The sequence below is a fragment of the Bactrocera tryoni genome, chromosome 4 (genome assembly GCF_016617805.1).
Source record: "Bactrocera tryoni isolate S06 chromosome 4, CSIRO_BtryS06_freeze2, whole genome shotgun sequence".
Lineage (NCBI taxonomy): Eukaryota > Metazoa > Arthropoda > Insecta > Diptera > Tephritidae > Bactrocera > Bactrocera tryoni.
The window spans coordinates 57,580,876-57,602,450 of NC_052502.1; the positions used below are offsets into that span (position 1 = coordinate 57,580,876).

General features: G+C 36.0%; 3 protein-coding genes across 7 annotated transcripts in view; 1 reads left to right on the plus strand and 2 right to left on the minus strand.

Moving 5' to 3' along the window:
* Positions 1-11,394: 11,394 nt before the first annotated feature.
* Positions 11,395-12,106, minus strand: LOC120774756 (protein BUD31 homolog). Its single transcript, XM_040104515.1, has 2 exons — positions 11,872-12,106; positions 11,395-11,805 (listed from the first exon to the last, which is right to left on the minus strand). Exons 1-2 carry the CDS (start codon positions 11,963-11,965, stop codon positions 11,465-11,467), a joined length of 435 nt encoding a protein of 144 aa, XP_039960449.1. The 5' UTR covers positions 11,966-12,106; the 3' UTR covers positions 11,395-11,464.
* A 1,548-nt stretch (positions 12,107-13,654) lies between these two features.
* Positions 13,655-21,575, plus strand: part of LOC120774805 (zinc finger protein 383-like) — a 45,433-nt gene continuing 37,512 nt past the window's right edge. For 3 of the 4 annotated variants that reach the window (XR_005705270.1, XR_005705269.1, XM_040104601.1), the window contains exons 1-7: positions 13,655-14,016; positions 14,083-14,327; positions 14,403-14,520; positions 14,580-14,726; positions 14,818-15,207; positions 15,262-15,708; positions 15,768-15,891. Coding sequence is in view for 2 of the 4 variants with exons in the window: in XM_040104601.1 (XP_039960535.1) it covers positions 13,818-14,016; positions 14,083-14,327; positions 14,403-14,520; positions 14,580-14,726; positions 14,818-15,207; positions 15,262-15,708; positions 15,768-15,891 (1,670 nt within the window). In the remaining 2 variants the exon portion in view is untranslated. Of the gene's footprint in view, positions 14,017-14,082; positions 14,328-14,402; positions 14,521-14,579; positions 14,727-14,817; positions 15,208-15,261; positions 15,709-15,767; positions 15,892-16,004; positions 16,303-21,575 lie in introns of those variants that run through there. The other variant, XM_040104600.1, reaches the window with a different exon arrangement.
* LOC120774808 (transcription factor 15) lies at positions 16,596-20,663 on the minus strand. Of its 2 annotated transcripts, none has more exons than XM_040104605.1 (3): positions 20,128-20,663; positions 17,024-17,154; positions 16,596-16,934 (listed from the first exon to the last, which is right to left on the minus strand). In XM_040104605.1, the coding sequence occupies exons 1-3, from the start codon at positions 20,283-20,285 to the stop codon at positions 16,810-16,812; spliced, it is 414 nt and encodes a 137-aa protein (XP_039960539.1). In that variant the 5' UTR covers positions 20,286-20,663; the 3' UTR covers positions 16,596-16,809. The 2 variants fall into 2 exon arrangements, with proteins under 2 accessions (XP_039960539.1, XP_039960540.1); XM_040104606.1 differs by having other exon boundaries at positions 20,131-20,658.

A 21,575-nucleotide genomic window follows, 5' to 3' on the forward strand; every position in this document is an offset into this window, starting at 1 on the left:
AACCTTCCTATCGAAAACTCTTATCGTATTAAAAATGATATTATGAAAAATTTAGTTTTGTTTAAAAAATTCTATATTTATAATTATATAATTTTCGGAACAGAGCTGCGGACGCATGTAATCGAGCTTGTGAAAAGTGATAGCAAAAGCTTTGACTTTTTGACATTTTTCTCTGCATATCAATTTTTTTTTGTTTGATAAATATCAATTTTACTCTGAAAATAATAAAAAACATGAATTTCAATATTCAATGTCATATCGTTTTCAGCAGTTGCTTTCACCTTGAAACGCCAACGCCAACGCCACCACCGCAACAATTTTGTATTCGTTGCACGTCAGCGCCTTGGCTTGCAACAGAAAGTTTGGACACTTTGTAGCATTTTGTTACGTGCAAATTGCTAAATTTTTCACTGATCACCAGAATAGTTTCGAGACAATTCTTATTTAATACAAATTTTTACAAAATTCAATGCACATTCTGACTTAGTGCTTGCTTGAAATAAGTATTGGTAAATGGGGAATAGGAAATTTCGAAAGTTATGAGTTGCATTTCAGAAAATTGTGTAAATGTGCTTAAACATTCTTTACATATACATACCTTCAAACATATTTTCATATGGCAAAGACTGAAAATATTCTACTTATACATACATATATACATATATAATAAAGGAAGAACAGACTTCAACTTCAGCTGTGTGGAAGCTATAATACTCTTCACAGGTTCATCTCTTATAGTAGTTATATCCGACAACGTAACCGGCCAACGGTTTGCATCAAATGAAAAGCGTTTTGCTAGTTCTTTCTAGTTATAAAACCAATCGAGATCGATATTGAGTTATAAATACTTATATCTAAAAAGAATAAAACGAATTGACATGGCGGTTGGTATTGGAGAGCGGCCCGTCCCGTTAATCGAAAAGTTATGAAATGCAATAACTAAGTCGAAACATGTTACGTAGGAAGCATTAAATTTTACGATAAAAAAGTTAAATTTAGACCGTTGACTATTAGGTGAAATCCCACGTTTATCCGTTGACTTTACACCGCTTATATTGGTCAATATGTTCGGTATTTTAACAAAATTTCTTCACCACAATATGATTTATCGTTGAATACCAAATAAATTGGTCTGAAGCTGGGTCTACCTGTATCTCCGAATTCCTGTTCATATAAACCAGTGTTTCCCAAAGTGGGCGATAACGCCCCCTTGTGGGCGCTGCAGGTGTCAAGGGGGGCGGTAAGAGACCCAGAAAGAAAATGGGGGCGTTGTGTAGAGGTCTGGGGGGTTATTTGTAATTTTATTTAGCTAGGAGGCCTCTTAGACAACGACTACATGAGCTCTCGACTCTCAACAACAACTTGTGAACATCAACTAATATGAATTAAAAGATTGCTCAAACTCGGTTCTATATTTCTCTCCGCGTAGTTCATATATCTGTCCTATTTTATTGAATATAGAAAAAATTAAAATCATGTCAATCGGTCGCTCCGTTTCATAACGGGGCATCTCGACAGGATAGAATTTATAGAATACTAACTGTCAAACGTATTGCTATTGCCATTGCCAAATCTGTATGTGGGCATTTGCTATCATAATATGTGACCCGGTCTACGGAAAGGGGGCTTAGGTGTCAAAAAATCAATTTTCACTTTTTAGTTGATTCGGATGGAAGATGAGATGCTTTTTCACGTGATAGAATCCAAAAAGTCATAACTTGTTTCGCAATTTAGCTCCGTTTTCGTAGACCAGGTCACATATAATCATTTGCGCAAAGGTATAGGGTAGGTAGGTTCGAGCTGATGTAGCGCATGCTTTGAGCTCTTGAATAATTTATTTTATCATGATGTAGGGCACGTTTTGCGCTTTTGAACTCCTTTAATCTTTTATGTGGAAAATAAAAAAGGATCTTTATCCTTTCTTACAAATGTATTTCTGGGAAAAATAAGATAATACGAAAAGGAGAAAGATCCTTTTTTACAAATGTATTTCTGGGCAAAATAAGAATTCATATTTTTGGAGTACTATATAATAATTGTGCTTAAGTATTCCTATATAAACAGTGTAATATTTATTTTATATTCATATGTGGTTTTGCGCGCAATAGATGAGCATTACTTACGCCTTCTTTACACTACTCGCGAAGTTAAACGTATTTCTCAAAACAAAACAATGTCGGAAGTATAAAAGAAGAGACGGCAATACTGTGCGGAATACATTAAATTTGGATTCATTGAAAATCCCAAAACCCCATCCTCGCCTTTGTGTCTTCTATGTCTAAAAACATTTTCGAATGAAGCAATGAAGCCTTCAATACTGCAAGATCATTTGAATAAAAAGCATCCAGATAAGAGAGACAAGAAAGTAGCATATTTCCAAGACCTAGAGAAGAAGCATAATACTCAGCCAAGAGTAGCAAAACTATTTTCAGCGGCTGCTAAGCAAGATGACGACGGACTTCGAGCTTCGTACAATATCTCTTTGTTAATTGCTCAAAAAGGCAAACCACATAACATCGCAGAAGAGTTAATATTGTTCTTCTTAATATTGCCAGCAATAAATGAAGTAATAACTACCGTGCTTCATAAACCGGCCGCAGATATTATCCGAAAAATTCCTTTGAGTAATAATTCTGTGCAAAGACGAATTGATGAAATGGCTGAAAACATTGAAGAATCATTGTGCGATCACCTGAGGACAAGCCAATTCTCAATTCAGCTCGATATCGACTTTACCAACTAATGAACCATTGTTGTTGTCTTACGTGAGGTTTATTAAAGATGAGAAAATATGTGAAGAACTATTATTTGCTAGAAATTTAGAGACCGATGCAAAAGGCGAAACCATATTCAATATATTGGTAAAGTTTTGCGATGAAAAAGAGATTAATTTGAAAAATATTATTTCAGTTGCTACGGATGGCGCTGCGGCTATGATAGGGTGCCATAAAGGCTTAATAGCGCACTTAAAAAATAAAATTCCAGATGTCCTTGGTTTACATTGCGTTATTCATAGACAACATTTATTTGCTAAAAACTTAAGTGAAAAACTATTTCAATCATCATCATCAAGCAGTCAATGAAATCCGCAACAGCTCTTTGAATGATAGATTATTTCATCAGCTTTGTGTTACTAATGACGAGGATTTCAATCGTTTGTTGTTTCATATTGAAGTTCGTTGGCTATCAAGAGGCAATTGTCTGACTCGATTCTACAACCTGTTTGACTCTGTTATAGAGTTCTTGGAAACTAAAGATACAGAATTTCAAGACAAGCTCATAACATTAAAGAATGATATAGCTTACATGAACAGACCTGTATAAATCATTCAACGACATGCATCTCCAACTGCAAGGCAATAAACTAAATTTAATTAAAACAAAAACGTCGTTGCTGCTTTCGCAGCCAAACTGCTTCTACACAAAAAGAATCTGGGCAGACGTGAGTTTCACAATTTTCCGAATTTATCAGTATCTGCAGTAACGACGAATTGTTTGCCTACTGCCAACATTTGGAAAACCTCCACATTGAATTCACCGAACGATACCAGGACATTTTGAACTTGGAAATACCAGACTGGGTGTTGAATCCGTTTTCAAATGTCAACACAGCAATGTTACCTCAGCTGGAAGAAGAACTTATAGAATTGACAACAAACGAGGAAATAAAAATCAAGTTCAAAAATAGTTACCAAGAATTTTGGCTATGTGCTCATACGCCATTATTTTTTTATTGCATATTTAGAATCTCCATCATTGATTCTATGTCTGGTCAAAATTTCGTCAAATTCTGCTTCCACAAAGTGGGTCGAAATGTCATTGAAAAAAATGATGTATAATTTCATGTTCAAAAATTTCCTTCAATAAGTGTGTAAGCTCATATGCGCTATTTTGCTTGAAATTGCTATTGCAAAGTTGTTAAAAGAATAATAGTGTATGCGCATTATACTCCATTTTAGCCTGTAGAAATAAATACAATTTATCAAAACTTTAACTCATAAAATAGCTTATAATAATATACACTATTGTTTGAGAAATAGTTTTATTCCGACCATTTCTATACTCCACATAAGCTGTTTTATTTTCAATACAAATTCGAAAGTTTTATCAGAAATTTACAGGAGTAGTAGCCTATGCGATTTTTACGTTGTTTTGACTACATGAATGCCAAGGAAATATTGTAGTCATTTGAAATTTCAGCTTGCAAATTCATTTCGTAGAGAAAGTTTGTTCATTAAAAATATGGATTTTAAACATCTGAGTGAGTATCGTCTTCTATATAATGTAAGTGACGTAAGTAAGGTAAATATCAACAGGCTGTGACACGAAACCACCAGTCGTTGTGAAAATTGCTCCAAAGACTGATGAGTTTGATTTCGCTGTGGGATTGTCGGACATAGAGATATCTCAAAAAGAGGTGTTCAACTTTTCGTTTACTGGCAAATACAATAAAGAGCTGCCAATTTGTAATCGAAAGCTGCATGATCTTCAAAATTTGTGCAAAAAGAGTGGAATTCCTCGTGGCTCGCAGTAATTTTTTTTTAACTTACGAGGGGGAAACAAGCGAAATTGTTTAGATGAGCCGGATGTAGCAGAGGAAGAGAATGAAGACGAATGAATTTCTAGTTATTTTTGGTTTATAATAACCCAAATTGGAAAGTAATGAATAAATGCCACTGAATTAACAAAACTATAAATTAATTACTGTTTTATAATGTTACAAATTGATATTTTTGAGATCAAATATTTTAATAAAAATACCATAAAATTATTGAATAAAACAGCGTATACCATACAAAATAAAATAGTGTATCAGATACATCATACGAATTCCTTAAAAAATAAAAAGGCCTATATGGAGGACTTGCGCTTTGAATAACATAATTATGGTCTTAAAGGAAGCGTAGAATAAAAAAACTTGGTTACTCATCGAAAAATCCACTATGAAGAATTTTTATTTACCGCGATATTGAGGTTTTAATAGACATCTGATTTGACAAAAACATTTTAGCTCGATTTTCTCAAACCCAAAAAAAATTATACGCTATTGTTATATTGAGGGGACGATATATAGGTCACAATAATTAATTTGAAGTTATAGTGGTTTTTAAATAGGTGAAAAAATGGGGGCGCTAAAAAAGTATTTATTCTCAAAGTGGGCGGTAGACAAAATAAGTTTGGGAACCACTGATATAAACCAACACCATAAAATATTTCTCCGCATTGATATTTGCGAATTTGTAAGAGTATAAAATGTTCGACTGCAGTCTAACTTCTTAATTCTTCAACCACAGAAGGTGGCTTTTTATAGTATCTCCCTAGAGTTAATAAGAGTTTTGTAATTTGTCTTTACTTAAGAAAGATTTTTCAGACTTCCATAATTGAAATTTCAATGCAATATTTAACGGCTGATCCAAGTAGAGGTACTTTTTTCAACAGACTTGTTTTGACAGATCACGCGTGAGTCGTGTCAAGCTATCATGTTATTTTTGTGCAGTATTGTTTGGCTTTTTATCATGGAGACACTTACCTGAAGAACGTTTACAAATCGTTCAACTTTATTACGAAAATTCACGTTCTGTTTCGCGTTTCGCACGCTTCGCTCAACTTATGGTCAACATAATCGAGCCCATCTTGATACCCAGCATTCATTATTGGATAATATTTCACCGAATAGACCACGTCCAGCACGCAGTGAATAAAATATAGCAGTCGGAGCTGAGAGTGTTCGCAAAAACCGTGTCGATTCGGCACCGTTCATAGCAACTCGGACTGACGTATGGAACGACTTGGCGCATTTTATGTCGAGACCTTAAACTTAAAACATACAAAATACGCCTTGTGCAAGAACTGAAGCCGCTCGACTTTCCCAAACGTCACCGTTTCGTTTTATGGGCTCTTGAAAAGTTCCAAGAAGATCCGAAGTTTTCGAGCCAAATATTTCTAGCTTAAGGAGTATGTAAACAAGCAAAATTGCCTCATTTGGGACGAAGAACAACCAGAAAATATTCTAGAGCCCTTTCATCCAGAAAAAACGGTTTGGTGTGTATTGTGGGCCGGTGGAATCATCGGTCCATATTTCTTCAAAACTGATGCCAGTGAGAACGTAACCGTCAATGACGACCGTTATCGCGGCAAGATAACCGACTATTTGATACCTGAAATTGAAGCTAGTGATCTCGGTGACATTTGGTTTTAACAAGACGGCACCATTTCCCACACATCGCATCAATTAATGGTTTTATTGAGAAAACACTTCGGTGAGCAGATAATTTTACGTTTTGAGCCGGTCAATTGGCCACCAAAATCATGTGATAACACATCGTTAGACTTTTTCCTGTTCAGGCTTTGGAGCAAAACGTCAAGCGCCATTTACAAATCGAAATGTTTGAGCGAATCATTGAAAATTGGACTAAACGGATGGACCATTTGAAGACGTAGCCACAGCCGACATTTGTAATAGATAATCTTCAAAAAATAAATGCCAAGTAATGTTCTTTGAAATGATAATAAATATTCCCCATTAAAGAAGTTTCCGTGCTTTTTTTTTTAAGTGGGGAACCTCGAAATGGATCATCCTTTACAAGCTGTATTTTATACGATCATTGCAGCTATGGAAAGCGGTTTTATATATTTGTTCGATATTTTATACACTTGGTCAATTGGTGCGGTGCCTAGCTGTTCGTTAAATCCTTCGAAGTAAAGATTCGAAATTGGCAATGTCGGACTAATTCTTTTTATTTTTAACCCCATCAGCTTTTTGTGAGCCATCTTTACATCCAGTACAGCCAATGTACCAAACGATTTCTGAAAATTTTTGCATAACGATACTTCAAAAATACTTCTAGGTTATGGGAACTTTGACTCCAAAAATATACGTTATCGGCTAAAAGTTTTGACAAATAAGTAATACTGATTTTATACGATATTCTTTTTATGAAAATTTAGAATAATATTCTACAGACTTCTACACACTTTAACAGATCTTTCATTTCCCAAAAATTTTGCATCCGTTCCGCTGAAAATTTGCTCCTCCTTGGTTGTTGGTTTTACTAGCAGAACTCATCTAATAACTAAATTTAATATTAAAGCGTGTATATTAGACATACGCGTGTGTTTAACAACCTCATTGACCTAGCGAACGGCACAATTCACAAGTCCTGCAGCATGGCAAATATATGTTAATGTAGAAACCTAAATAACCGACGGCAGCTTCATTAAAATTGCTTAAGGTCAGTATTTGACAGCGACGAACAAGAACCAGCTAAATTTGCTCGGCCACAACCTCATAACAAGTCGCGATGATCATTGAACAAATAACTTAACAGAGCAAAAACCAAATATACGGACTGTGGAGTAAAGGGGTAGGAAGAATGATTATAAATGGATTTTTAATTACGCTGATGTTAGCATATTTACAGGCGCCAACGCATACAACCGAGCTGTCAGATAAAATAAACGTGAATGTGTGCGAAATTATGTGCCCTGCAAGAAACTGGAAAGGCAAATGATTAGTTCTAAAAGAAGGACAGTAAATTTTTGGCCGCTTGGTACCTACCTAGGGCATCGCAATGACCATGGAGAAGAGAAAGAGCATTACTACTCGCCGCTTTAAATCGAAACGACTCCGCGAACAACTGCATTTCCCGGCAGGGTATCTCTGCACGTAGTTTTAAATCGAAAATTGTGGGCGCAAAAAGCTCGTATTACGCGTTGGTCATTGTACATAGAATTAATTGGTGGGGAAAACTGATTATTTGATGCTGGAAATCATGTATTTCTGAGCAATGAAAATTTCAACATGAAAATTTCGTTGTTTGCCTAATACGACAGTGGATTCGAAGAGATTTTATGCGGTATTTACACAAAAGCTCTTTGCCGATTCAGACGGGAGACTAAGCAAGTCAGTTTGTTTGCTCGGCATTAAAATTAAATTAGAGCGTAAAATGGAAAGTCTTGGCTTGGTAATTAAGTTTCAAATTGAAGCATAACTTATATAAGTATGCTACAGCTGGTATTAATTTTTAACAGTTGGCGTATTGGGGGCGGCAAGATGGTACGGAAAGAAGTTCTTCTTCTTCTTAATTGGCGTAGACACCGCTTACGCGATTATAGCCGAGTTAACAACAGCGCGCCTGCCGTTTCTTCTTTTCGCTACGTGGCGCCAATTGGATATTCCAAGCGAAGTCAGGTCCTTCTCCACTTGGCCCTTCCAACGGAGTGGAGGTCTTCCTCTTCCTCTGCTTTCCCCGGCGGGTTCTGCGTCGAATACTTTCGGAGCTGGAGTGTTTTCATCCATTCGGACAACATGACCTAGCCAGCGTAGCCGCTGTCTTTTAATTCGCTGAACTATGTCAATGTCGTCGTATATCTCGTACAGCTCATCGTTCCATCGAATGCGGTATTCGTCGTGGCCAATGCGCAAAGGACCATAAATCTTTCGCAGAATTTTTCTCTCGAAAACTCGTAACGTCGACTCATCGGTTGCTGTCATCGCCCAAGCCTCTGCACCATATAGCAGGACGGGAATTATGAGCGACTTATAGAGTTTAGCTTTTGTTCGTCGAGAGAGGACTTTACTTTTCAATAGCCTACTCAGTCCGAAGTAGCACCTGTTGGCAAGAGCAATCCTGCGTTGGATTTCCAGGCTGACATTATTGGTGGTGTTAATGCTGGTTCCTAAATAGACGAAATTATCTACAACTTCAAAGTTATGACTGTCAACAGTGACGTGAGAGCCAAGTCGCGAGTGCGACGACTGTTTGTTTGACGACAGGAGATATTTCGTTTTGCCCTCGTTCACTACCAGACCCTGTGCTTCCTTGTCCAGCCTAGAGAAAGCAGAACTAACGGCGCGGGTGTTGAGGCCGATGATATCAATATCGTCGGCATACGCCAGCAGCTGTACACTCTTATAGAAGATGGTACCTTCTCTATTTAGTTCTGCAGCTCGAACTAATTTCTCCAGAAGCAAGTTGAAGAAGTCGCACGATAGGGAGTCGCCTTGTCTGAAACCTCGTTTGGTATCGAACGGCTCGGAGAGGTCGTTCCCGATCCTGACGGAGCTTTTGGTGTTACTCAACGTCAGTTTACACAGCCGTATTAGCTCCTTTTCGTGCTGTCGAAAGCAGCTTTGAAATCGACGAAGAAGTGGTGTGTGTGTCGATTCTTCTTTCACGGGTCTTTTCCAAGATTTGGCGCATGGTGAATATCTGTTCGGTTGTTGATTTTCCAGGTCTGAAGCCACACTGATAAGGTCCAATCAGTTTGTTGACGGTGGGCTTTAATCTTTCACACAATACGCTCGATAGAACCTTATATGCGATGTTGAGGAGGCTAATCCCACGGTAGTTGGCGCAGAAGTTAGGATGTTTAAATTTCAGGGAGAAATTTTTAGTAATGTCTTATAAAATTTTAGAATATCATTTGGTCCTGTATACTTATATGAGATGCTGACTTGTCTTAAAAGCTTTCCATATTTGTATTTTTTTCTTTGAAATTATTTTGTTTATGATTAATTATTACGAATTATGAAGCTTTATATTTTGAAACAGAGCAGTACCCGATTTTGAGACCGAATTTGGTTTGAAAATATTGATCGACAACATGTGGCACACCATATATTGTTGGAAGGGTGAGATTTTAAGCTTCATTTAACCAAACAAAAATTAAATTGGGGTAGGTTGAAAAAAATAAGTGAAAATAATGAAGAAATTCGTAATATTTTGAAATTCTTGTATAAAAAAGGAAAGAATGCCACGCAAGCCACCAATGAAATTTGGGAAGTTTACGGAGACGATGCTGTATCAGTTCTTGTAGCACAACAATGGCTCGCTCGCTTCCGTTCTGGAAATTTCGATGTGAAAGATGCACATCTATCGTTGAAAAATTCGCTGAAATTATGAAAAAGATTGAGCAGGACCGTCACATAAGCAGCCATGACATCGCTAAGGAACTTAACATTCATCATCAAATGGTTTTGAACCATATAAAAAAGGCTGGCTACAGAAAGAAGCTCGATGTTTGAGTACCATATGAATTGTTTGTGAAAAATTTAATGGATCGAATTAACATCTGCGATTCTTTGCTGAAACGAAATGAAATCGGACCATTTCTGAAGCGAATGTTAACAGGAGACGAAAAGTAGATCAAATACGACAATAATGTACGAAAAAGATCATGGTCCAAGCGTGGTAAAGCTCAACGAACGATTGATTCTATATTTTACGGTCAACAACTGATGAGATTAAAGCAAGCAATCGAAAAAAATCGGCCAGAACTGAAAAGAAAGGGCTTCGTCTTCCATTAGAACAACGCTAGACCACACACATCTTTTATGACTCGGCAAAAACTGGGAGAGCTTAGCTGGGAAGTTTTGATGCATCCACCATATAGTCCTGACCTTGCACCATTTGTTTCGGTCAATGCAGAACTCTTTTAATGGAGTAAAGTTGGCTTCAAGAGAAACCTGTGAAAATTATTTGTCGCAGCTTATTGACGAGAAACCAGAAAAGTTTTACACTGATGGAATAACGTCGCTAGCGTAAAAATGGCAAGGAGTCGACCAAAATGGTACATATTTGGTTCATTAAAGTTTATTATAAATATAAAAAACATAAGTTGAAGTTTGATTATCTGGATTTAATTGTTGATTCTGAATTACTTTTAGATTCTTCATATGCATGATAACAACTAAGGACAACAGGGTTAGAGGTAATAACCTGATATCTCTTTAGCAAGAGACTTAGAATTTGTATAGTAGTCAGGAACAATATTGATTTCTTTTGTATTTCAGAGTTCCTTGCACAGGACCTAGTTGCTGTGCAAGCTAAGGGCAGCGAAGCAGCGCACTTCGCCCTGCCTGCAGCCTATCAGAGAGAGGCATCCACAGGACCCCCAGAAGGTGTGAACATCCTGGTGAAATACTGCACGCGACACAAGCTGCCGCTGTACCTCGGATGTGATGCTAACGCCCATCACTCGGAATGGGACAGTACGGACCGTAACACACGAAGTGAGTCTCTTTTAAAGTATATCATTACTAAAAATTTAAATATCGAAATGTGGGTTGTGAACCCTCTTTCGTTACAATAAGTAGAAGGGTGGTGCTTAACATCACTTTGAACAACTAGCCAATCAACGGAATGATATCACAATAGATGGTGTCATCAAAGCAAGGGATGTGTTATGCCAAGTTTCTAACGGGTGGTTACAATCTCAGTGGTTTTAAAAATGTAATCCAACTAAAGCAATTTTTTGCCATGTTATAGAACATGGGTAATGCTTCTTGTGCAAATTGCTGGTTCTGGAAATATATTTAAATTATATTATCAATAATTAAATCCCCTGATGTATATAAAAAACTTTCTGCAACTTCAATTTCTTCAAAAGTGAGTCATTTATTTATTAATGTTTACATTTTTTTAATTTATGCACTATCAACTAAAAACTTTTTTTCCTTTTACTAGCCCGAACAACCTCGGCATCCACAATGCACACATTCAACAATTCGCCCTTCCTCTAATTTCGATTTTGGTACGCGGCATATGCAATTTGTACCGAAGTTTGTATCACGAGTTTGTATACAACGCAGACAGCATAAGTTCTCATATCCTGATTTTTTCCATTTTGCAATTAAATTTGCATCTGCTATTTTCTCTTTTAAACAATAATCGTACAGCTCCCGGCTGATAGCTTTACGCCTATAAAACAAATCGTAGATGTACCGAGACTTTTGATGATGTATTTTGAAGATGGGCCATAACGATTCTGTGATACGTTTTCCTTCATGCGGTTCCGTCTCGGCTAAGAAGAATTAAAATACAATTAATTAATATATTTCAGTTTATGTTAAGCGATAGAAATATATACCTTCTCGCATTTTTTGCTCCAGTTCTTCCAGCGTCGGTTCGATTAACTCCCAGCCATCTGGAGGAGGCTTTCTGCTTCTACGCACTTTCGGCATTTTAAAATCTTATATATTTTGTGGCTTTAGGATATAGTTTTATCTCTGCATTAATCCACTTTCGATATTAATTTAATATTTACCACGATACTCTAAAACTGAATGCAATGCGAAACGAAATCACAACGAATTGAACAGCTGTTTCCAGACACACGGCAGTTGCCACATGATTGAATTATTTATGATGCCATATAGACATATTTTGTAACTGTTCCCAGTAGTGGTTGAATTTCATTATTTACTGCCTAGCAAATCATGGCCACCTAAAGTCCGATGTATTGAAATAATTATGGTTAAAGCTAACTTCTTCGTGCACGTTACTTTTGTTTAAATTATAAATTGGGACATAAGGAACTCATACATAGAAACTTAAACAGAAATCTCTAATATGACTTTATTAAATAATAATTGAATGGAAATAAAAGTATATGGAATATAAAAGTTTTGTTACTTGAGCGACAAATGTATTGAAACTATCGATTTTATTTAAGTTTAAATTTAGTTGTTACGAAACATTTTTTTTTTTTTCGTTTTGTTTTTAACCGTGATATCTACAAGTTGTGTTATATTTTTGCAAAGTACATTAGTACATTTCGTACAACACAGATAATAGTTAAGTAACTGGTAATCGATTGGTTAATGCCTTCGTTATTCTTTAGGTTATTTTTGTTTTAGAGTCGGGAAAAAAGGAACCATTTCTCCTCTTTCACTATACGTCGGTTTGATTAGCGAGAGCTAATTAGAGCGGGTACTCTCATTGATTTTGCGCATCTGTTGGTTAGCCATTTTTACTGAAAATGGTTTGTTTGGTTATTGTAATGATCTCCCATGTGTTGAGAAAATTTTCTATAAGTTATTTGTTACGTTATTCATTGGTCACAGAAAACTGGTGCAAAGGTCATCGCGACACTTGGTATGGGTAATTTTTTTGGATATTCATTGGTCACCACTACATATCGTATCAGTCAACTTTTTACTTATAAATAAAACACTTGAAATTTTTCTTTTATTTCTTTTGGCTGGGATTTAGAATAGCATCCGCAGATTTTCCCCGCCGCGCTCCAAAAAAAAAATAACCATGGCAGCCCTTTTCTTATTGTGCAAATGCAGAGAATTGTAACTAAAATAAAATAATTAAAATAAAGCTTTATTTACAACAAATATTAAAAAAATTAAAATACAGAAACTTTATAGTGAAGTGTTAGTAAGTGAAAAGTGCATAATATAAGTGAAAAAGTTACTCACAATATACAAATTATCAATGTAAAAGTTGTCAATATTTCAACTTTAAATGCAAATATTTTTAAAACTATAAGTCAGCGGCAACTATATATGTATATATATTTTCGTGATCTGGAGAACGTCACCTTTCCAGTGATACCCATTTTATCCCCGAAATCCGGGGATGCTGTTCTAAATTTTACCCTTTCTTTTTATTTAATTAATTATTTTTTGAAGTTAAGATGTTTATATATAACAGTTTGATTTTTCTTTTCTATTTTATTATAATGTATATGTGAACTGGTTACTCTCGTCTTGTATGGTTGGGTTACTTTTGTTCGAGATGTCAAATTTGCGTTGGCAGTCCTGTTTTTGTGTATTGGGAACAGTTAGTTAGTACCGCAACCAGAATTATGACAACAGTGCAACAACAAAAGCAACATAAATTTTTAAAATGTCAACATAAGTTTGAAGATAAGAAAGTGAATTATCTGTTTTATTTTGTTTCGGTTAAATATGATTTGTTTGAATAAGCTTATTTTTCGTAAATAAAAGATTTATCTTCAAATCCATCGAGTAAAATGAGATAATGGGTAGGTGATGGCAAAAGAAGTTAGTAATATACAGGAATATGTCAAAGAATATACAACTGATTTGTCGAGTCTGTCTGAGGAAATGTAAAAGCAGACATGTTTCACTACTAGAAGTTTTTCAAATAAATGCGGAACAGGCATCAGTAACATATGCCGAGGCTTACAAGGATTGTACGCAATTGGAAATCGAAATTGGCGTGGATGGCTTACCCGTGTGGCTGTGTAATAGCTGCAGTCGTAAGTTAATCAAATACCAATCCGAAATAATTTATAGTTAATAACTAATAATATAATATTTTACAGGAGATCTTCAATATGCTTATGAGTTTAGGATTAAGGCAAAGAAAAGTGCTGGCACACTCCTTATTCAGATAAGAGCTCAAAACGAAGAAAAATCTCGCCGGGTACCATCACCATCCGAATTTGAGTTACCTGATAATAATGCAGCGCTGGGTTATGCTCTCGCTGATGCCGACGTAATTGATGCATGTAGTAGGCAAGTGATGGAATGTGACAAAGATCCGCTGGAGGAGTCAGACAGTGACAATGTTAGTACATTCGGTGTTAAAGATTCAATATTTTAAAGTTCAAAAACAATATTTATAACTTTTATAATCTTTAAGGAAGTAAGAGGTGAAGTTGCTCCAGCTATAAATAAGCTAGAATCACACACTTCATCTCAGACCAACTCAGATTTTATTTATGACAGCGAAGACGAAAAGCCTCTAAAATTACTTATGAGTAAGCATTTGGAATATATATAACCATAAACATATATACATATATGCGGTGAATTTCAGCTGGCAATCAATCTGAAGTTGTGAGCCCTTTTGAAAAGGATCAATGTTCATTCGATGACGATGACGAGTTTATTGCTGAAGAAAATACGACTAAAGAAAAAGTTACTGATCCAATGTTTTCGCCAGAAGCACAAATTTTTCCAAAAGGTTGCAGTAATTATTAACTTTCCACCGCCTCCATAAAATGCGGGGCACATGTGGAAGATATTAATATATTTTTGTTAATCTCATATTTTAGGACGATTCAAATGTGCTATTTGTGAACAGCGGTATTTTACTGCAGCTGGTTTGAAGGCACACATGGAGGTTCATTTAGCGAAAAGTTGCATAACAAAAAAGAAACGTGGACGAAATAAACAACGTAAAGCTCCAAAAAAAGTTAACATTAATGAAGACTGTGAAAACTTGATTTTGAATCCAACTAACGATGATGAAAAACTTGCCACCGAAGAAACAAAGTATCAGCAAGAACAGCAATCACATGAAAAACCACCTAAATCGAAAGAACCCAAACCAAAACGCATGTTTCCGTGTCATGTATGCGGTAAACATATGATATCGGCTTCCAAGCTGCGCTACCACATGGTAATGCACACTGGTGAAAAGGACTATCTCTGCACAATGTGCCGTAGGTTAAGTTTACTCTTCAGTTTGTTTCTGTACTAAACTCGACATATTACAGCAAAAGCATACTCCACGATTTATGCGCTTAAGCACCATATACGTACACATACTGGTGAAAGACCGTATGAGTGTAAGTTTTGCGGAGACCGTTTTCTGCGACCGACCACACTTAAAAGTCACCAGCGCCGTCACACAGGCGAACGTCCTTATGGCTGTGATATATGTGGTAAACGCTTCATACAGCACTCGTCGATGACAACACACATGAAGCTTAATCATATGGATAAAACTATACAATGTCCGCACTGTGATAAAAAATACGCACGTCAAACCGATTTGAATACGCATTTACTTAGTCACACCGGGGATAAACCGTATTCATGTCAGTTGTGCCCCAGTCGCTTTGTGCGCCAAGCAAATCTCAATAAGCACATGAATCAACAGCATGCTGAAAAGACTAATTTATCCAAATGCACGCAGCTAATTGACGATGCCAAAGCAGAAGGTCTCATAAATAAGTTTAATGCTAATTTTCATATGTCTATAATGTTGCTTATGTTGCAGCAAATGGAAGTGTTGCTGTTCCAGACAAATCACACGACTACACTGTGGGTAAATTAACTGATAAAAGTATGCTAAGTGAAGCAATGACAAGTGATTTTGTGGATAAGTGTTACAATTTCAACAGGTAAGGTGTATTTTCCTTTAGTTTACATATATACTTTTAATAATTATAATGTATATATATATATATATATATATAAATATATATATAAATATATATATGTATATAATATTTAGCTCTTCTAATGCTGAAGATTCGTCAAAAGACCAGCCAATACATGCAGCAGCAGAAAAAGATTTTGCCCAACTTGATAATGATTTAGTGCATTGGAATTAAATCAATACTTAAAAAAAGCTCATATATTTACATTTATAATGTATTATTTATATCTCAAAAGATATTGGGTAGTCGAAAAAGTATTTTGTTAATAGATTTAGTTGCAGTGAACAGAACAATGGTTCGTCGCTTCCGTTCTGGAAATTTCAATTTACACTGATGAAAGTTTTACACTGATGGAATAATGCCTCTAGCGGAAAAATGGCAAAAAGTGTTCGACCAAAATGGTACATATTTGTTTATTTATTTATTTATTATTATAAATATAAAAAAAATAAGTTGAAGTTTGATTAAAAATACGAAAAGACTTTTTCGACTACCCAATATATGCACAACAGTTCCTCAATATATCAAACAGTATTGCAATGAAAATTTTTGTTATTTATTTTGTTTTTATTTTACCTCAAAATGCTCCTGTCAAAATATTTGTTATCCCCTTTATGCCAAGTTCGCTTTATTTATATATTTTAATTTGAAAGATACTGAAGAACCCCTTTAGTATTATGCTTTTATTCATTATAATAAAAAATATATTACAAACAATCTCAGAATCACTCCACCATATAGTTATATCCATATATGTATACATATACTAAATATATATGTATATATATACTAAATGTGTGATATATGATCAATTAAAGCATGTATACTTTTACATGATTACTTCGATTCGTGCCTTTTAAAACGCCTCCGCTGCACCGTCTAACTTTTATTTGCGCTTAAAGTCGCGCAAAATGTGCAGATATTTGATCGAGGTTTATCGCTGGACATAATATTCTCGCATCGATGTTGACTGGAATAATTTGCACACGGTCTGTCGCTATTGCCTGTAAAAGATGTTTCCATATTTTGTTAAATTTTACTATTTTTTTATATTAGCTTATTTTAAAGCGCAATATGAAATTTTAATGCATACCCGTCATTATAACGGCGTCTAGATGGGCTATGTAACTCTTAGCCAGACGCAATATTTCGATCTTCGATAATTTACGATCACACGGTTCGGTTGGTATCAAGCTGCGCAGCGTTGTAAAGGCGGAATTGACACTATAAATATTTTATTAACAAAATCAGTGGAATATTTAAAGGAAATGTTGATTTTCTATGTATGTGTGTGTAAAATTAGCTCTGCAAAAAATGCGACATGTCCGGTATATGTTCCCGGACATAAGGCTAATCGTACTAAAGAAACTCCTTGTTAGGAAACTCCTTGAAAGGAAATGTAAATGATTATATTTCAAATTATATCTTCAAGATATTCGCTTTGGACTATTTGTGCCCTAAAAATACATATATGCTACGTAATCCTAATTATTTCGAGCTATTAATTTCAATTTCAAACATTTTTGGCATTCAACTATATTACATATATCCAATTGTATACCTTCAGTTAATTATGCTAAAATCAAAAATACACTGTTATCTGGAAAGTATGCTCTCTCAATTTCATTAAGATAACTTAAATATTTGTTGTTGTAGTGGCAAAAAACATTCCTAAATTAGTATCGAGGAAAGCTGCTGAGCTAATAGTCCTTTGCCGGATAAAAGTCCAGGTCGGTTCCGGTTATTAACACCCGACTATTGTGGAAGCGGCTATAATATTGGCAGAAAACATTCCCGAAGTAATTTCGAGGAATAGTGCGGAGCTGACATTCCTAGCCGGATAAAAATCCGGGCCCGTTGCAATTTCTCATACCCGACCGAAATATACGGTATAAAGTCCACCGAAAGTCGCGAAAATCTTTGCATTAGGTACATGGGGGCTAAGGGAAGTATTGTGCCCATTTAAATCATTTTGCCATACAGACATGTTATTATCAGGAAAGGATTTTCCTTGATTTTCAGTGTACTGTATCTCACAGATTGACCGATATATTCGATAAAAAATTACCAATAGAAACCGGCGTCTACGTATTCTGCATCTCTGCTTTTACATTTTTTTCCCCCATAAGGTAGTAACCTTCAAGGCACTTTTTGCCTAAAGTTTCATCTCAAAATATACAGGCATTGTCCGGAAAGTAATAGAACTGATTTACTTCCGCCGCGATTGTACTTCGGAACGTGCGAGCACCGACTGGATGAACGAACGGTTGGTCAGCTGTCTCCGAGCACCTGGAGAGTCAGGACAAACGTTTTCGCGCGACGACTTTTGATATGATAAGCAGGCTTACCCAGAAGTTGCTTTAGCAAGAAGTGGTGTGTTTCGGTGGCAGCAGGCCTATAGGGGGACCGGAAAGAGGTCGGTGATAAATGAACAAATCCAAAGTGAACACGATGCTCATTGTCTTTTTTGACATCAAAGGCATTGTCTACCATGAATTTGTTCCTCCTGGACAAACCGTCAACCCCAAGTTTTACGTCCTCAAGAGACTCAAGCGAAGGGTAATTCGGGTCCGACTAGACATGACAGCCGATTGGAAGTTGCACCACGATAACGCTCCGACTCATATCCCCTTTCTTGTGAACAGCTACCTAACCAAGGCCGGCATCCCTACGCTTCCGCAGCCGTCCTACAGCCCAGATGTGGATGTATTGAGACGACAGAGAGGATCCAAGCAGCATGCAACTCGGCTCTCAAGGTTATTCCGGAAAATGCCTTCCGTGACGCCTGCAGCGCTGCATCAACCCTGAAGGAACCTATTTTTTTTAAATAATTGTAGCGATTGGTTCAAGAAATTTTTTTAAATCGTCTCAGTCGTATTACTTTCCGAACAAACCCTGTATAAATTGGTTCCTGATCTGTATACTGGAAAGTGAGAGTATCAGATGGAATTTAAAGTTTTGTTATATTGGAAATAGGCCCATTCCACCCATTTTCGCATAGTAATACAGTAATTTTAGGATCATGTTATGACAATCCACCTAAAGATATATAAAACTTATTTATATCACCTCGAATGCAAAATGTTGTGTCTGACGGTTTTACTTTTTGAGTTATTGCCCTTTTGGTAGTTTTCAACTATGCCATCATATGGGTAGTGAGCGGGGTTATAATTAAATTTTACATATTTTGCACTTTCGAAGAGGGTACTAAAAAAATATGCCCCGAGAAAATTTGGTTGATTTAATTCTAGTCGTTTGGGGATATGTACATTAAAATTTTTCAAAAACTCTCAAACCGCCGGTTATTCTCTGCAATGCGATTCGTTTTACCAATCTCGTATCTTATCGTAAAGCTTAATTATGACACTTTATAATTAGCTTTGGTCGATATTTACAATTTTTGCATATATTCATTAACCTCAAACTAGTATTTCATATGCATTACTCACTCATTGTTAACAGATTGAAAGAAAATACTAAATTGCAAGCGAAGTTAACTCGGTCTTGGATTTATTCATTGTACATATCGTCACCTAGAATGCAAAACAACGTATTATCAAAAAAAGGCGAAATTGATTTTTTTATTTCTTGCCTACATCATATTACATACATATGTATGTATAAGTAGCATAAGATTTTCAGCTTCCAATTTATAACCATTTTCAGCTTCCGCTGTCAGATATAACCAATTTATAACCAAACTCCAATTTTGTTTCAAACGAGTGGTTTCTATTACATCGGTTTTCCTTCGCCTGTCAACTTATGAAAAGTGATGTTACGTTATTTTGCATTTTAGGTGACGATGCACATATAACTGTGAATAAAATATGTCTCATATAAAAACAAATATACATAGGTAAAAAGATACAGTTTAACAAAAGTTTGTTATTTCCGATTTTTATATATGTACATACATAGTACATACATACTAATCTATAAATTCTGAGGCAACAAATATCAAAGTCTTTTATAAAAAGCGGATTCTGTGTGCACATTATTGCTCTGATTTGGATTAATCAGAGCGTAATAGAAGTACAAATTAAGAAATAATAATGTTAATGATGATAAAAAACTATATACATTTTGAAAAATATCACTAATGTTTAGATATCGTATTTATTTGATGATTATTATTTTTTTCTTGATGATGATTATGTATACAAACATTCTAAACAAATCAACGGTTTTTCAACTCACAACCTTTGTGTACGACTACGCTCCCGTGCATTTACTTCTTGTCGTGGCTTGCCCGACTCGCTGCCGTTGGAGACATCCGAGTGCGCAGGACTAATACTCTGCTGCTCACACAGCATATCCAGCATCAATGGATAGTTGTGCAATAATTCATAATCCATGACTCCGAAGAATAGTTTAAGAAGAATTACTATGATAATGTTTACGATTTTTTAGTATTGAGAAGCCACTTTTTTATTGAGCACAGTTTTTTTTTATTAATTGATGAATTGTTTCAATTCTATTTATCAATACATGAAGTATACATATATGCATATTATTTTGCACATAAATTGAAATTCTCTGTAAAATTTCACTTCCAGTCGAGTTAATTGACACTACGGGACAATTAGTTGGCAACTAATTGTAGGCGAACGATAGAAATGCGCGTCCGCTCGTCATGGCGATGTTCTTTTCAATGTTTTCCACTTTCAACGAGCAGCCGGTCTTCAACGCTTACGAATGTGCACTTGTGTGTGCGCATTTTTTTTAACAAATGAGTTAATGATCATCGCTGATCTCTTATTTCAGCAGTTTCCTTCTGCACCTCCCATTATTCAGTCATCTACATACATAGCTGTAGTGCCGTTAGTGTGCCGCTTTACAATTAATAATTTGAGCATCAACAGTAGCCCTGGATATGCGAGTGAGATGCGGTGAGAGTACATTGGTGGCGCACTGTCTGTGAAATGAATTAAGTCGTTAGTGGCGACAAATTGACTATAAACTATGTTTGTTTGTATGTAAGCATATGTAATTATGTGTACAACAACAACAATGCTGTGTACAGGGACATGCCTATGCGCTTGTAGGAGTTTAGCGCACACAACAAAAGTCTAAATATTTGACCACAACTGGAACGAGCTGTGAAAATTCTTTGCTCTGTGTTAAGGTTGACATATTTCCTTTTTCCTCCCTTCCTTGCTTTGGCATTTGCCTTGGTTCATACTTTGCGGATATGCGCACAGCAGATTACCCGCCGCACTTCCTCACGCGATCACCACAAACTGTGTAACATACAGTAACAACAACAACAGCTCGAAGATCCACTTAAGCCGTAATCGCTCATTTGCGCTCTTGATTTTCAATTATTACGCTAAATTAAATTGCGTTGCCGTCCGTTACTCCCACATATTTGGTTCTTAGTAGTGTTTGTGGCTCAAGCATTCCAGCATGCAGCAGCTTGTGTATCGACATTAATTAAAAAAGAAGCCTATCTCTGATAAAGTGCTGATAAGCGCGCATAAATAAAGCATTTATGCCTTAATGAAGTGAGAATTGTTTTGTGGTGACGTCAACTTAGCGCTTGTATGGACTTGAGTTGAGAGAATGTTGATTTTCTTTGATTGCCCTGTCACAGTAGGGGGCGCGCCCTTTTGAAGTGGACATGGAAATGGTTTGTTTTGACATGT